The sequence below is a fragment of the Neovison vison genome, chromosome 7, assembly GCF_020171115.1.
Source record: "Neovison vison isolate M4711 chromosome 7, ASM_NN_V1, whole genome shotgun sequence".
NCBI classification, from domain to species: Eukaryota; Metazoa; Chordata; class Mammalia; order Carnivora; family Mustelidae; genus Neogale; species Neogale vison.
The window spans coordinates 41,771,290-41,788,597 of NC_058097.1; the positions used below are offsets into that span (position 1 = coordinate 41,771,290).

At 45.3% G+C, this 17,308-nt stretch overlaps 1 protein-coding gene across 1 annotated transcript; it reads left to right on the forward strand.

The window, feature by feature from the left end:
- The first annotated feature begins 1,595 nt into the window (after nt 1–1,595).
- Nucleotides 1,596–17,051, forward strand: ZNF599 (zinc finger protein 599). The gene is made up of 4 exons (XM_044256294.1): nt 1,596–1,935; nt 4,196–4,322; nt 6,336–6,431; nt 15,183–17,051. Exons 1-4 carry the CDS (start codon nt 1,918–1,920, stop codon nt 16,703–16,705), a joined length of 1,764 nt encoding a protein of 587 aa, XP_044112229.1. The 5' UTR covers nt 1,596–1,917; the 3' UTR covers nt 16,706–17,051.
- Nucleotides 17,052–17,308: the final 257 nt, after the last annotated feature.

Below are 17,308 nucleotides of genomic sequence, written 5' to 3' on the forward strand. Positions count from 1 at the left end.
ACTGAGCCACCCAGGCGCCGCCACAATAGACATTTTTATGTCTTCCCAGTGAAGTTGTTCTTAAGTGTGTAAACTAATGTTATAAAAAAGTTTAAAAAATTTATAAAAAAAATTCCACTAAGTGCAATTGGATCAGCATAAAGGTCTTCAACCTTATTGTCCTCATATTGAGTGGGAAGAGGAGAGGAGAAGGAAAAGGAGGAGAAAGTCTCACTGGCCCGTGTGGCAGACATGGAAGAGGTGGAAGGGGAAGCAGGAGAGGCAGGCACACTTGATATAACTTTGTGGAACTACATCATAATTTTTGTGTGACTTTTTTGCTTTCTCATTTCTCTGAAAATGTTTCTATACTGCACCCATCCTGCTTCCCATTTGCTTTGGTTTCAGTGTCCACATGATAGAAGAGTCCCTGTCATAAAGGGAGTCAAAAAGCAGTCTTAAATAACACTTCTGACTGATTCAAGTGTATTATGTAAAAATTTTAAATACTATTTTGGAGGCTCCTTGTTGAATCAAAGTATTATTTATTTTGACAAATTGTCCCCAATGCCTCCGAAAACAAGACTTCCTGTCCCACAGGAGTGTATGCCAGAGCCTTGGGATGACATTGCCAATGATACTAATATAAAATAACCATAATCATAATCATGACGAAGGCCCTAGCTCTTCTGTACTTGCCATTATGTTCCAGGTCTGCTACTAAGCTCTTTTTAGTCATCTCCCACAAAAGAGGTAGTTTTATCTCATCTATTCACTGGAATTTAAAGAGGCTGGTCCTCACCTATTCTGGAGCATTAAAATCCTCTGGAGGGTTTATTAAAGCAAAGACGTGGGGACCTAGCCCAGAGTCCTGATTCAGTAGGAGTGAAGGGAGGCCTATACTTGTAACAAATTCCCAGGCAATGCTGTACTGGTCTGCAGGTTGGAAACTGCTGATTAGAGGAACTTTAAAAATCACTACATTCAACAATTATCTGCATTTTTCATTGTGAATACTGACTCGGAAAGGAGAAGTGAGTTATCCCACTACCCTACACGGAGAGGAAGGTCAAGGTATGCCTCACCTATTTGAGGTGAAGGGTGGCTTGAAGGGCCGCTGAAATCTGTGAGCTTCTCCTTGGAACTCTTAAAAGCCACACCCCTGTCTTTGGAACTTTATTATTATTATTTTTTATTATTATTTTTTAAAGATTTTATTTATTTGACAGACAAAGATCACAAGTAGGCAGAGAGACAGGCAGAGAGAAAGGAGGAAGCAGGCTCCCCGCTGAGCAGAGAGCCCAATGTGGGGCTCAGTCCCAAGACTCTGGGATCATGACCTCAGCCAAAGGCAGAGGTTTAACTGAGCCACCCAGGCGCCCCTGTTTTTGGAACTTTAACACCAGGTGTCTCCTTCGAGAACAGAAAGCTTGTTGCCTAGATGCAGTCAGAAACTACATTACCCAGAAAGCCGTGTGCTTCTGACGGCAAAGATTGACGCTCAGCCAGTGACAGTGAGAGGAGAGGGGCGTTTCTCCCGCACCATGGGCGGGACTTGTAGCTGCTTCTTCTTTAGGACGTCATTTGGCTGTAGCGATGTTTGTGTGGATCGGCGCCTCTAGATTGGACGCTGTGGAGAGGCCGCTCCCAGAAGGGTCTTTCAGACTGAGCGAAGGACAGTGAGGAGGATAGGACCTAAATCCACGGTTTTATATGAGCTCGACAGCGCCTGTAACGGGGCTGTCCCCCTAGCCTGTCCGGCGCCTCGGCACTAGCCCTTCGTTCCCGAGGCACCCTCTGGGGACCCTGTTGAGGCTTTACACAGCGGACACCGAGGTCCCTGGTCACCCGACCCAGAGCTGGGGTGAGGGGTCGGCTGAGCCCGCTGGACGCGGTACAGTCGCTGTTTCTCGCGGTCTCGCTCGGTCCGTGGGCCTCATGGCGGCGCCGGCGCTGGTGAGTGGAGGGTCGCGCAGGCTCACGCGATTGGGTCCTCCCTGTTCAGCGCGCAGTGATATTGACCCTGGGACTCCTCGCCATTCCTTCTTAATGCTCTTGGATCTGGAGGTCCCCGGGGGAATACGGCGGGAAAGGGTGTAGATCTCATCACCCCTAACTCGAGGTTCCGAACCCGGGGGTTAGAAGGGGAGGCTTCCATTTCTGCCTCTGACCTCGGCTTGCCTTTTCACGGCCATTGGCCTCCATTCCTTCGGGTCTAAAATTGGAATACTGTGTGTATTAACGATTATTCTCTCTCAGTTGAGGGAACCAGAGAGGGTATGTGTGTGACATGTGTCCTTCATTGCTCAGAGTGCAATCAGCCTGGGTGCGATTCTGAGGGGGACCAAGCTGGTCCTGCTCTGCTCTTAGGCTCACACCAGGGAGAGTCTGGTCTTTGGGCCTCCTTGCCTCAGACCTCTACCCAGCTGGAAGCTGGGAGAAGGGGATGGGAGCTGCGTTTTTTAAATCTTTTTTTTTTTTTTTAAGATTTTATTTATTTATTTGACAGACAGAGATCACAAGTAGGCAGAGAGGCAGGCAGAGAGAGAGGGGGAGGCAGGTCCCTGCTGAGCAGAGCGCCCGACGTGGGGCTCGATCCCAGGACCCTGGTATCATGACCTGAGCTGAAGGCAGAGGCTTAAACCACTGAGCCACGCAGGTGCCCCTGGGAGCTGCGTTTTTTGAACTGCTGCTTCTCCGATTGGTGTAGAAGGTCCTAGGTCAGGTGGGGAACACAAGACAGGCACCGATCTGAAGTTTGCAGTTGCCATCTCTGTATTATAAGTGAAGCCGGTTTGCAGCTTGCAGTAGTGAATCCATTTTCCTGTGGAACACATTTTCTTACTCAGGTTCCCCCACTTTCCAAAGGTTTGGATTTAGCCACTAGCTTTTGGGAGGGAGTAGATTAGTAAGGCAAAAACAAAAATCCTCTTGGAGTTTCTTTTGGTTGGTGAGAACAGGTGCTAATATAAGTTTTTCCTAAAATCAAAGTTAGCAGTAAGAGGGACCTTGAGAAAGTTGGGGGATACTTTTCACTTGACTGCATTTTGGCTTAGGGATGTTTTCCTAGGAACACTGTGCTTTCAGGTAGTGGGGGTGACTTGTGCTTGAAGAGTGAGTCCAATATTTATTATGGACAATATACAGGAATGCTGTGTCTCTTGGGTTGTAAACACAACAGGACTGAAGTTAACTCTCTAGCATGTCACCCTATTCACTCGTCCTAGCTCTGACTACCTTTGGGACTTATGTTAGTGATTGATCTTTCCTCACCTGGCCTGCTCCCCAACTTCACTCCAGCCTCATTCCAGTGTCCCCTGAGAGAGGCCTTCCCTGGTTGCCCCAGATAAAGTCTCCTAATGTTTGCAATCAGTTCATTCTCTTTTGTTGTTTTTTTGAGCTCTTAGGGCCCTATGACTTGGTCTTGGTCATTTCTTTAATTTCTTGTCGGAGACCCTTCCCCAGCCCCAGAGTGTGAGCCGCTGTTCTCTGCTCCATCTCCAGGCCTAGAACAGTGCTGGACCTGACCAGTGCTCGATAAGGGATTGAAGAATGAAAGGTTTTTCCCCTCTGGGACTATGTCATACTTAGATTAAATCGAAACCCCCCACCATGGCTGGACCTGAGGGACCTGGGTTCAGTTCTTACCCCTTCTCATTAGACATACAACTCTGTTCCACTTGGCTTTTTTTTCCCCTTAAGATCTTATTTATTATTTGACAGACATACAGATCACAGCTAGGAAGAGAGACAGGCAGAGAGAGGGGAGAAGCAGGCTCCCTGCCCAGCAGAGCGCCCGGTATGGGACTTGATCCCAGGATCCTGAGATCATGGCCTGAGCCGAAGGCAGAGGCTTAACCCACTGAGCCACCTGTTCCACTTGGCTTTGAGCCTCCATTTGCTGCTTGTGAATGGAGATGATGGCGTTTACCTTGGGGGCTTACTCTCTGCTCCTTACTGCCTACATGAGGTGATCATGGTTTTGTGTCTATCTCCAGTAGCTTCCTGCATAGGAGGCTTTGCTCTTCCACATCTTTTATTCTATCAGAGGCACCATGTACCTCCTTCCTGAGCCCACAACAGAGCTAGGTTTCTCAGGTGGTACTCAGGGGTTCAGGCCTTAGGCTTTTTTGGATTTTTGCTGGAGGCCAATCAATAGGTTCGCATCTCATCTAATAGATGTATGGTCGTCCACCATCTCTGATTGATGTTCTAGGCTTTGGTGTCCTTCCAAGATGTGGCCGTGACCTTCACTGGGGAGGAATGGAGACATCTGGACCTGGCCCAGAGGACCTTATACCGGGAGGTGATGTTGGAGACTTGTGGGCTCCTGGTCTCACTGGGTAAGCATTCACTGCTCTCCTGAGTGGTACCCACAGGCTTTCATTCCACTCTTTCTCTCTAAGCATGGTTGATTGAGAAGGTCTCTGGGACCCACCTTCCTGTCTCCCCACAGCCTAGGCATATTCTGTGCTAACCTCTTATTGGCCTCCCTGTGTGTGCAACAGGGATTGTTGTATAAGAAACAGTTCTCAACATTTTTACCCAAGTGTCCAGCATAAGCTGGCCTCAATCTGATGTCCTTATTCCAGATCTCCATAAAAGCTAAAGTGATTGGTTCAGTTTGGTTGGGTCAAATGTCCTCACAGCCCATTTAGCAGGACCTGTGGGTAATAGGAAGTTCTCCAAGTGGGTGAATCAGACAAACGGGAAGATACTTGACATCGGTGCTCATGGTATTTTTCTAAGTGGCACAATCTCAGCTAAATGGCTTTGGCCCCTGGTCCCTGCACAATTGTCCCTTATTTCCTAAGGCCTTCGCCTTGCTTCTCTGCTGCTGAGGGAGATCATTTTAGAGGGTATACAGACATGTCATCAAATGGTGTTGATGGGCATCTAAGAAAGCTCTTCCTTTTTCCTTCCTCTTTCCTGCCTTCTGATTGTTGTTGGAAGAGTCTGGGCTTGGTGCTGCATCTTTAGCTCTCCTGTGTCTGTTGGCCGATTTCCCCTTCAGAAAGAAGAGCTGTAGGACATGGAGCCTTGAGGATGCAGCGTGAGATTCCTGGGACCAAATACAGTTATTTGGATTTTATTGTATTTTCATAGTAAACTTTGACTTAGCCGAAGTGACCTAGTATCTGTGAAGTGCTTAGAATAGAACTGGGAACATAGCAAGTGTGACACATGTATTTATTATATGGACTAATCAGTAAATCCCAAATAGTTTTGCACTGAAACCTGAAATGGCGAATTTTCCCAGAAATCGGTTTGAGTACGAACCGATGGAGGCCCGAGGTCTCCCTTTTCCCAGACGTCCAGATGGTTACCTTGACGGGGCTCTCCCAGCCTCGTGTCCACATTGTCTCTCCCTGGAAGTCAGTCATCAGTGCAGTAAATGGTGGTAGTGACCACTGTGACTAGCTGTTGAAAGGAGATGCACGGGGAATAGTATTCTAGGTGGAGGGACCAACAGGAGCCAAGTCCCAGTGGGGACAGGGATTCAGTTCCATGACAGATGAAGGAAGGTCTGATTTAACTCTGACACTCCTGGCTCCCTGAGCTCAGGGCCAGGCATCCAGCAGACACCAGTGACCATTCGCTGTGGGACAGCTGTATGCATTCTGGCCTGCAGTACAGGATCTTCTAGTCTGAGTTTCTGAGGGTCCCGGTGCCTTAGTCACTGGTTTCTCTAGAATCCTCCTGTCTTTAAGCCTTCACATTTGGCAAAATGCATTTGGAGTGTGTCCCAGAAAACATGTCCTCATGCTGATTTCACCCCTGAAAGACGTAATGATTTTGCCTGATGAGAAGCCCTGAGGTGACGCCGGCTCCTGGCCTGGCAGATGCCAACCCAGGCGTGTCCGCTCGCGTTCTCTGCTTGGTCAAGGCCATGAGAGGCTACAGCAGCAGGTCGGGTGGCAGGCCCCCACCTTCAGCTCTGTCTTCTCAACTTGGAGTAAAGGCTTGTTCTTCAGAGTGGGTAGCACATTTAGGTCACAGCCAACTTCAGACATCTGACAGCAGTAGATGTCGTTCAGCAGGTAATTTAGTCCAGTGTTTTTAGCCATCTTCCGGCCCTGGAATCACCTGGGGGGCTTTTCAGACTTCTTGTGTTCTGTCCTAAGGCCAGAGATTTGGTTTAATTCGTTCTATGTTCAAACCAGACATCTCCAGATAGTTCTGATCCATGGGGAGGTTGAATTCTACTGGCTTCATTAGGGAACACCTTCTGGAAAGAGTCGTTTCCTTTCTGGAGTTTCATGGTGGTGTGTGAAAGGTATATACTCCTGTGTGCTTGAGACCTCCTTTTGTCCTTCCCTGCGTACCCATGCCCCATTTATCTCTTCCATGCACAGGGCGTCCTGTTCCCAAAGCAGAGCTGATCTCCCTAGTGGAGCAGGGGCAGGAACTGTGGACAGTGATGAGAGGCCTCTCCAAAAGCATGTATACAGGTAGGTGGCTGAGAGCCTGGCAGGTTGGTGTCCTGGCATATGGGTTTTATGGCAACTGACAGACCCCTAGGAGATCACTGCGTCTGAAATTCCACAGGCAGTTTCTTCTCATGGTCTTCCTGGGGTCTTGGTTGGTCATGGAGCACTCCACACTGTGTTTCTCCTGTCTTTCCATCCCATCACACTCTTCTTTATTAGTTAGGACTTGGTATACAGAGTACCAGACAAGCTCTAAATGCTTCGCTAGCCACAAGCATTTACGATTGTTATATTTTCTTCTTGGACTGTCCTCCTTGTTATTATATAGTGTCCTTCTATGTCATTTGTTAGTCTTTGTTTTAATATGTCCAAAATAAGTATTGCTGCTCTGGCTTTCCTTTGACATCCATTTGTATGATAGATGTTTCTCTGTCCTCTCATTTTCTCTTCTTCCTCCCTCCCTTTCTCCCTCTCTTCCTCCCTCCCTCCCTCCCTCCCTCCCTCTCTTTCTTTCTTTCTCTCCTTCCTCCCTTCTTTCCTTCTCCCTTCCTTCCTCTCTCTTTCTTTAATGTAGGCTCAACACCAAGGGCAGAGCCCACTATGGGATTTGACCTCATGACCCTGAGATCAAGAACTGAGCTGAGATCAAGAGTTGGAGGCTTCTAGGGGTGCCTGGGTAGTGGCTCATTGGGTTAAGTCTCTGCCTTCAGCTCAGGTCATGATCTCAGGGTCCTGGGATCGAGCCCCGCATCGGGTTCTCTGCTCAGTAGGGAGCCTGCTTCCCCCTCTCTCTCTGCCTGCCTCTCTGCCTACTTGTGATCTCTCACTCTCTGTCAAATAAATAAATAAAACCTTTTAAAAATTGTTGGAGGTTTCTAACAGACATATGAAAAAATGCTCAACATCACTCTACATCAGGGAAATACAAATCAAAACCACAATGCGAGACCATCTCACTCCAGTCAGAATGGCTAAAATTAACTCAGGAATCAACAGATGTTGGCAAGGATGGAGAGATAGGGGAACACGCTTACACTGTTAGTGGGAATGCATACTGGTGGCCAGTCTGGAAAACAGTATGGAGGTTCCTCAAAAAGTTAAAAATAGAGCTACTCTGTGACCCAGCAATTGCACTGCTAGGTATTTATCCAAAGGATACAAACATAGTGATTTGAAGGGGCACATGTACCCCAATGTTTATAGAAGCAGTGTCTACAATAGCTGAACTATGGAAAGAGCCCAGATGTCCACTGACAGGTGAGTAGATAAAAAAGATGTGGTGTAAACACACACACACACACACACACACACACACACACAGAGGAATATTACTCAGCCATCAAAAAGAATGAAATCTTGCCTTTTGCAACAACGTGGATGGAACTAAAGGGTATTATGCTAAGGAAAAGGCAAATACCATATGATTTCATTCATATGTGGAGTTTAAGAAACAAAACAGATAAACATAGGCGAAGGGAAGGAATAAAGTAAGATAAAAACAGAGAGGGAGGCAAACAATAAGAGACTCTTTTAACTATAGGAAACAACCTGAGGGTTCCTGGAGGGGAGGTTGGCAGGGGGGACGGGGTTATTGGGTGATGGGCATTAAGGAGAGCACTTGATATAATGTGCAGTGGATATTGTATGCAACTGATGAATCACTACACTCTACCCCTGAAACTAATAATACACTGTACATTAACTAAATTGAATTTAAGTAAAAAATTTTTAAGTGTCGGAGGCTTAACCAACTGAGCCACACAGGCATCCCTCTATCCTATCGCTTTCAATCTGCAGGTATCTTTCGGTCTAAAACGGGTCTTTTATAGGCAGCATATAGATGGGTCTTGTTTTTATATCCATTCTTTCACCCTATAACTTTTGATTGGAGCACTTAGTCCATTGACATTCAGAATAATTATTGATGGATATATATTGGCTGCCATTTTATTACTTGTTTTGTGGTTGTTTCTGTAGTTTTTCTCTGATCCTTTTTGTCTTTTGCTCTTTCACGTTTTGCTGATTTTCTTGAGTGATATATTTGGATTTCTTTCTCTTTATTCTTTGTATATTTATTAGTGCTTTTTGATACATGGTTACCACCAGATAAATTTTTCTGTCTCCTCACTTTGCTTCTCTATGTCTGTTTCTGTGTGTTAAGAAGGTCAGCTTAAAAAAAAAAAAGTCAACTGTGTCTTCCGCTCTTGAAAGTAGTGACTCTTTCAAGAGGTCCTGGAGTGCCCTGTCATGTGATGTCCCCTTGTTCAGAACCTTGGCCCTTCAGGAGAGTATCCGATGTGTGTTGCTTACGTCCTGCTGCTGTGTTGGAGTCACTTTTCCTTTCAGTGCTGTTGTCCACACTGACTCTGCCTGTTGTTGGCTATGTTTGTTCTCTGTGGTGTTAGTGGGACCCAGGCAGGCCAGCTCCTGGGAGTCGTGCCCACCTGGGAACTCAGGAGCAGGGTGGCCATATTAGCTAGATTGGCCCTAGGCCACTCGTCCTGTGAGGCTCTCCTGAGGTCCTGTGGTAGCTGGGGGCACAAGGCTGAGCAGAGCACACAATGTTGGCTGGAGCAGGCTGCCATGCGCAGTGCAGTGGTTGGGGTGTCTTGGTGGCTAGGTGTAGCGCGTGGCAGCAGCTGGGCACCCGGTGGCTGGGCACAGTGCCTGCTGATGATGGAGAGTGCGTGGCTGGTCGTGGCCCGTGAAGGTGGGAGTGACTGGGCAGGGTCACTCATCATTATTAATGGCACCTGTGGGTGTCTGGCTAGGCATAGCTTGCAGTGCTGGCTTGGGGGGGGCATTCCTGGGAAAAACACAAGCATGGCTGGGGGCACACAACTGGGTGTGGCACGGCACATGTGTGTGGCATGCACATCCCTGCACGTATCCATCCTTCCATTCGCGAAGCAGATATTTGGACGCAGTCCCTAGCCTTGTTCTCTTTTTGGCCTCCTGTCTTATGAAACCTCAAGGGGATATTTTCCTTTGTCAGCCTCACAGCTGAACTAAGAGCTGCTGGACCATGGAAAGGATGGAAGGATGGAGAGGCATTGCTGCAGATTTGTGATCTCTCCCCACTCATGTTCCTTCCAGCTGCTTGGCCAGCAAGTGTCCTGCCCTCCCCTCCTCACCCCTTCGAGGCTGTCTCATACCTTCACCCCACTCTGCCATTCCATGTCTTCACTTGAATGTTCCAGGACTCCAGTCTCCCACTGTCATCCTAAAAAGAACCTCATGATTTGGCCCTCTTCTCCCATCTCCCCGTTTTCAACTACTGATCGTACCATTCCGTAAGTCAAGGAAGCCAGGAACAAAAGGAAGACCCCATGCCACCTGCATCATCTTCCTACCCTCTATGCCGCCATTCCTGAATCTCAATCACGTTTCATCTTCCATATCTCCAGAATCTGTCACCTTCACCAGCTCTGTCATTTGCCCATGAGCTTTCTCGTCCAAGCCATACTCATCTCTTGCCTGATGATGCTAGCAGACTCCCAGCCACTCTCCCTGTATCTGCTGCTTGTGTCTGGTCCCCTCTCTGCCTTCCATCCGCTTCCTTATCCGCTCACCATCCTTCCAGATACCACCACCCACCTTGCTGCTGGTAACTCACCATGTGACCTACTTCACATTCAGAAGAGAGACTATGCACTCAGCCTTCTTTCCGTTCACCCCGGATAGACTCATCCTGCGCCTTCCTTCTCACTTCTGTGGGAGAGTTCTCATGCATGGCGAGTTCCCCCAGCAGAGTCTAGATCACACCGTCGCCTGACTTCTCAGGTGTATTAGTTAATCTGTTGCTGCCTGGCAGTATTCCCACAAACGTGGCTTAAAATATCCCTTATTTCCATTACCCATCTGTGGCTTGGAGGTGCAGACACAACTTGGAGGGGTCCGCCTCACGCCGCAGTCAGGGACCCCTCACACCTGTCACCTTCCTTCTTCAGATCAGGTGGTGGTGGGAGACACTCCAGCAAGAGGGGTACAGCACACAGCCCCATCTTGTACATTCCACCGCCTGGGCCTGGCCACAGTCTGTTCTTTCGAAGCCAATCAAGCCAATCTGGCATTTCACCCGAGAGCGTCATAGCAGGGTGTAAGCACCACGAGCTAGGAATTAGGAGATTCCGTACAGGAGGCTGCTGCCTCCGGGACCTTGATCTTCACTTACTTCCTGCCCCTTCTGTATCTTCACCTTCTCTCAACTCAACACGGAAAACACAGTGAAGTTTCGGACACGTGGGGGAAGCATGAAACCAAAATGTTCCTGACTGTCCAACACATGTAACTGTTCACAAGTCTATTTCATGGGAACAAGCAAGCTTCTGGGAGGACTTTTCTCATTCTCTGAAGAAACAGCTACCCAGGACTTCTAGGCTTCCCCGTTACTGTTTTACTATTTTCTTTAATTGCTGTTTGAAGGTGTAACTTACAGTAAATATATAGATTTTAAAGGTTCATCTTCATGAAATATTACATGTACAAACCCAACTATCCACCACACAGGTCAAAAAATATTTCCAGTACCTCCCAGGTTTCTCCTGCTCCCTCTTTATTAATATCCCCTTTTACCGAAGTAGCGGCGTTCAACTCAATCACTAGATTAGTTTTAAAGACTTATAAATGGACCCCCACAGTGCATAATACTGTTACGTCTCTGTCTTCTTTTGATAATTGTGGCTTCGAGGTTCCCTCATCTGGGTTGCAAAATTCAGAGTTATTTCTTAACTGGGCAATGTCTCAGTGAATGAATAGGTTTGATATATCCATTTTCTTGTTATCTGGCTTGTTCTCCAGTTTCAGAATATTGTGAAGAATGCAGCTGTGAATATTCTTGATCATATTTTTTGTTGGATCTAAGCACACATTTCTCTTGGAATATGCAAATGAGTGGCCTGGCTGGATCATGGTGTAGATACATGATTAGCTTCAGTAGAAATCACCAAACAGTTTCAAAGCGACCGCATTATTTCACATTCCCAGTAGACATGTGTAAGAGTCGTCAGCTGCTATGCATACTGGGGAGCAGGTATTTATTATTTGAGACCCAGTAGTGTTTTTCAGCACTGAAAATGTTCTTACGTTACTGCTGACATTCTGGCTGGCAAGTGCAGGACCTCTAATAATGATAAGAGGGGTGTACAGCTTACTGAACATTTGCTGTGTCCTGGGCTGGTTGATTGACTTATGTTATTGTGAACATTGTTATGTGTCCTCCCCAAATTCATAATTGGAGCTGGGGGTTAGGTCCTCCAGTGTGATGCTGTCAGGTTGGGATTTGGGGAGATGATTGGGTTTAGATGAGCTCATGAGGGTGGAGCCTCCGTGATGGAATTGGTGTCCGCGTAAGAAGACAAAAGGAGACCATCCTAGGTGTCGTATGAGTGCTGGTGACGGTTAGGAGAAGAGGGAGAACACTCTGGTGTCTCTTCTTAGAAGGACACTAATCCTACCCGATCGGGGACCTACCCTGATCACCTCATTTCACCTCAGTTGCTTACATAAAGGCCCTATTTCCAAATTCACTTTGGAGGTTAGGGCTTCAACATGTGAATTTTGGGAGAACACAAACATGGAGTCTGCAACAAAATTTGCTTTTAGAGTAAATATAAGGGCTATTCATATATTGTTTTTCTTGTGTCAGTTTTGGTAATTTGAGTCATTCAAGGAGTTTTTCCACTTCATCTAATTATTCTACCCATTACATTTTAAGATTGTTTTATCATGTTAAATTTTATGTTACGTATTTACCAGAGTAAATAAGGCTTAAAAAATGAATATACATGTATGTGTGTGTATATATATATATATATTTATATATTTTACGTTTTTATCTTAATCACCTGGTACTCATCATGCCAAGTACACACCTTAATCCCCATACCTTTTTAACCCATCCCCCCCACCCATCATTTCCTCTCTAGTAACCATCAGTTTGTTCTCTATAGTTAAGAATCTGTTTCCTGGTTTGTCTTTCTCTGTCTGTCTGTCTCTTTTTTACCCTTTGCTCATTTGTTTTGTTTCTTAAATTACACATATAATTGAACTCATATGGTATTTGTCTTTCTCTGATCACTTACCATTATACTCTGTAGCTGCATCCATGTTGTTGCCAATGACAAGATTTCTTTCCTTTTTTATGGCTGAATAATATTTCATTGTGTATGTATAACTCATCTTCTTTATCCATGCGTCAGTGGACAGTTGGGCTGTATCTTGGTCACTGTAAATAATGCTGCAGTAAACACAGGGATGTATGTATCCTATGTATGTGTATTTATAACACCACATAAACTGACATTCTCAAAACAGGCTTAAACATTACTTCATTATACTCAAGTGTACACATACTTACTTGAACTTTATGGAAAGTATAACATAGGTTATATTGTCTTATATGATTTGTACTTTTTATTCAGCAGTATATTATTAAGATTCCCCATGTGTGGGGTGCCTGGGTGGCTCAGTGGGTTAAAGCCTCTGCCTTCGACTCAGGTCATGATCTCAGGGTCCTGGGATCGAGCCCCACATCGGGCTCCCTGCTCAGCGGGGAGCCTTCTTCCTCCTCTCTCTCTGCCTGCCTCTCTGCCTACTTGTGATCTCTATCTGTCAAATAAATAAATAAAATCTTAAAAAAAAAAGATTCCCCATGCGTGTAGTATAGTTCACTCTTTTTTTTTCTGTAGTCATTTTCATGAATATAATACAATGTATTCATTTATTTTCATGGGCATTTTCATGTATCTAGTTTCTTATACCCACAAAGAATGCTGTTGTAGAAATTCACGTACATATGTCCTCATGAGTATGTGTAAGAATTTCTCTGAGTAGTGTTCCTAGGGCTAGAATTTTTCGATGATTATAAGTGAGCAAAAGGAGAACTTCAGTAGATGCTACCCTGCTGTTTTCTCAAATAGTATCTTACCTGTTTACTCTTCACCTGCATTGTATTAATGATTCTGTGGCTCTGCATCCTTTCCAACTCTTGGTACTATTACATTCGTAAGTTTGTTCAACTGGGTGAATATAATATGGTATCTCCTTGTGGTATTTTTGCCCTTCCCTCATCCAGGAAAGTTGAGCACCTGTTCATATGTTGATTGGCTAATGTAGATCTTCTGTGAAATGTCAGTTTGTACCAATATGCTTAATTTTCATTTTGGAAGTGGAGTGCTGAACTTACCAGCTGTAATTGTGGTTTTGTCTGTTTCTCTGTTGAACTCAGTTTTTGGGTTATTTTGGGGCTGTGGTATTTGTTGCGTACAGATTTAGGATTGTTATGTCTTCCTGGTGGATTGATTTTTTCATCATTCTATAATATCCCTCTTTTTCTCATTTACTTTGCTCTGTAGTCTATGGTATCTGATATTAATATAGATAGCCTTGTTTGCCTTTTAAAAAATTATATTTAGTTTAGTCAAATTGACTAGTTTTTGCATTTACAGTGAATGGTTTTTTATCTTGTTTATGAAATCTTTCACTTTCCCAAGATCTAAAAGATAATCATTTTTACTGTTTATTACATGTTGTGAGTGTTGTGCTTCTGACAGGTCTTAATCAGTCTGGTGTGAGGGTAGGAATGTGGTTTCATTTTTCCCCATATGGGAAATGATTTCTCGAGATCCATTTGTGGAATAGTCCCTCTTTTTCCCACTGAGCCTCTCTGCGACTTCTGTCATATTTCAAAATTCATACATACATTTCTGAGGTCTTAATTCTGTTTTTTCCTTTGACAGTTTGACAGTTGATCTTAAATCTGTGCCTACATCATACTTTCTTGATGTACATAATCATCATAATTCTAGTTCTTCAAAGGGCAAGACTCCCTTCTTTATTCTTCTGTGGAGATAGCCTGGTCTGTTTGTTCATTTCTATAAATTCCACAAAGTTAGAAATCATTTTGTGAACATCCTTGAAAAATTCTATCAGGATTTTATCTGAAGTTGTATTGAATTTATAGATGAATTTAAGGATAACATAATCCCCCTTTTCATATAGATCTTCATTAATGTGGTAAATTTATAATTCTCTTCATCTAGAATCTAGATGAATCTAGAATAGGTATCTATTTGGTGTCTATTCACCTGGTCTTTACTCAGATGAAGCAGACTCAGTACGCCCACCCAGTAGTTTCTCATCATCTCCCACAATCCCACAGTCCGGAATCCTGAGGTTTTTTTTTCTCCTCTGTCCCTGCCTGCTGCTCCAGCCCCTCATCTCCACCATCCTCCCATCCACTTCACTTTGCCTGGCATCCAGAATTCTCTAAACACACCACATGTTGTACTTCCATCATCTGCTGCAGTTTCCCCCCCAATTCCTCTATCAGGGAAACCCTCTTCTCCCTTAGAAATAAGCTACCACAGCACCTTTTCCACATAGCCTCCACTGACCTCTTTCTGTCTCCCATGTGGGTCAGGTTAGGTTCCCCTTCCCTGTGCCATCATACCATGGGCTGTTAGGGCACAGTCATTACACACAGTGTAGTCATTACTCTGCCCGCCCTCCCCTATTCTGGAGAGTGAGGAGACATCTCCACTCCAGATTCTGCATGCCCTGCCCCAGCTTTTCTTCCTGAGTTGCCTTTTAGAGACATCTAGAGTCCAAGGATTAGTGAAGAAAGAAATTGTAAACCTGGGCTTAGTAGGTGTATAAATGCCACAGGCATTAGAGGAATTATTTTCATCTTCATTCTATCCCTATTGGTAATTTTGTTTGTTCTGTGTCGACGTGACTAATAGACACCTTTCTGTATTGGATTCCCTTCAGGTGAAAAAGCAAAACCTGAGACCACAGAGCTTATTGCTTCTCAGCTCGCCTTCACTGAGGAAGCCCCCTTTGAGGAACAAGTGACCCAGGGAGTCTCAAGGGATTCCAGGTTGGGGCAAGCAAGGAATCAGGAGAAGCTATCAGAAGTGCAGGAAGTGAACTTGAGGCCAGGGGCAGACCCCCACAAGGAGACATGCCCTAGGAAGCTGACCCATAAACATGATGATTTGGAGACTGGTGATCGTTTGTGTTTCACGGTTTTGCAGGAGCGAGTCACTACACAAGGTGATCTACGTGAACATGAGCAAGGACCAGGAAAAGACCCTGCGATAGAGGCAAGGAATAGCCTGTATAAATGCAAAGAATGTGGGAAAAGGTTTAGCAAGAATTGGGCTCTTGTTCGGCATCAGCAGATTCATGCTGGAGTGAAGCCCTTTAAATGCAGTGAATGTGGGAAAGCCTGTCGTTATATGGCAGACTTCATTCGACACATGAGGTTTCATACTGGGGAAAAACCATACAAGTGTGTTGAGTGTGGGAAGGCGTTCAAACGCAGGTCTCACCTCACAGAGCACCAGCGCATTCACACTGGAGATAAGCCCTATGAGTGCAAAGAATGTGGTAAAACTTTCACCCACCGCTCTTCTTTTAACCAACATAATATGACCCACACTAGGGAAAAGCCCTTTTTGTGCAAAGAATGTGGAAAGGCTTTTTACTACAGCTCTTCCTTTGCTCAACACATGAGGATTCACACCGGAAAGAAACTCTATGAGTGCAGTGAATGTGGAAAGGCCTTCACTCACCGCTCCACTTTTATCCAGCACAATATGACCCACACCGGAGAAAAACCCTTCTTGTGCAAAGAATGCGGAAAAGCCTTTTGCCTCAGCTCATCCTTCACTCAGCACATGAGGATTCACACTGGAGAGAAACCCTACGAGTGCAACGACTGTGGAAAGGCCTTCACTCACCGCTCTACTTTTATCCGACACAAGAGGATTCATACCGGAGAGAAGCCCTTTGAATGCAAGGAATGTGGGAAAACCTTCTGTGACAGCTCTTCCTTAATCCAACACATGAGGATTCACACTGGCGAGAGGCCCTATAAGTGCAGTGATTGTGGAAAAGCCTTTACACACCACTCTGTTTTTATCCGACATCATAGGACCCACAGTGGGGAAAAACCCTTGGAGTGTAAAGAATGTGCAAAAGCCTTTTACTACAGCTCTTCCTTTACTCGACACATGAGGATCCACACTGGCGAGAAGCCCTACGTATGCAGAGAATGCGGGAAGGCCTTTACCCAACCTGCAAATTTTGTTCGTCATAATAGGATCCACACTGGAGAAAAACCATATGAGTGCAAACACTGTAAGAAGGCTTTCTGTGACAACTTTGCTTTAACTCAGCACATGAGAACTCACACTGGAGAGAAACCCTTTGAATGTGGTGAATGTGGAAAAACCTTCAGCCACAGTTCCTCCTTCACTCACCATCGAAAAATTCATACCAGAGTTTAAAGGCCTGTGCAGGTTGTTTACATCAGTCAATCTTAGTGAACACCTACTGGTGAAATACCTTTTCTTTTGAATGTAACCATTCAGGAAAACCTTTTGGCGGGTGAAATGTCTTGCTCATTATCTGAGAATTCATACTGAAGAGAAACATAATTGCCATCCGTGTGAAAGCTTTTTGTGGCAGGTCATCTCAAGGGTCATATTGGAAATTGACCCAGCCTAGACCCTTACACTACCCTCGAGAGTCATCTACGAGTGAGACCCAGTGGTTATGCATTTAGGAAATATGTCTGCAAGAATTCTTCCTATATTTGGGGCACCTGGGTGGCTCAGTGGGTTAAAGCCTCTGCCTTTGGCTCAGGTCATGACCCCAGGGTCTTGGGATCGAGCCCCACATCGGGCTCTCTGCTCAGTGGGGAGCCTGCTTTCTCCTCTCTCTCTGCCTGCTTCTCTCCCTACTTGTGATCTCTGTCAAGTAAATAAATAAAAATCTTTAAAAAAACTAAAAAAAGAATTCTTCCTATATTTATACTATAAAGCCACCTCAAGGGTGTTTTAAAAGTACAATGAGAGGTAGAGGAGGAGATATAGAAGAGAAAGGGTAAA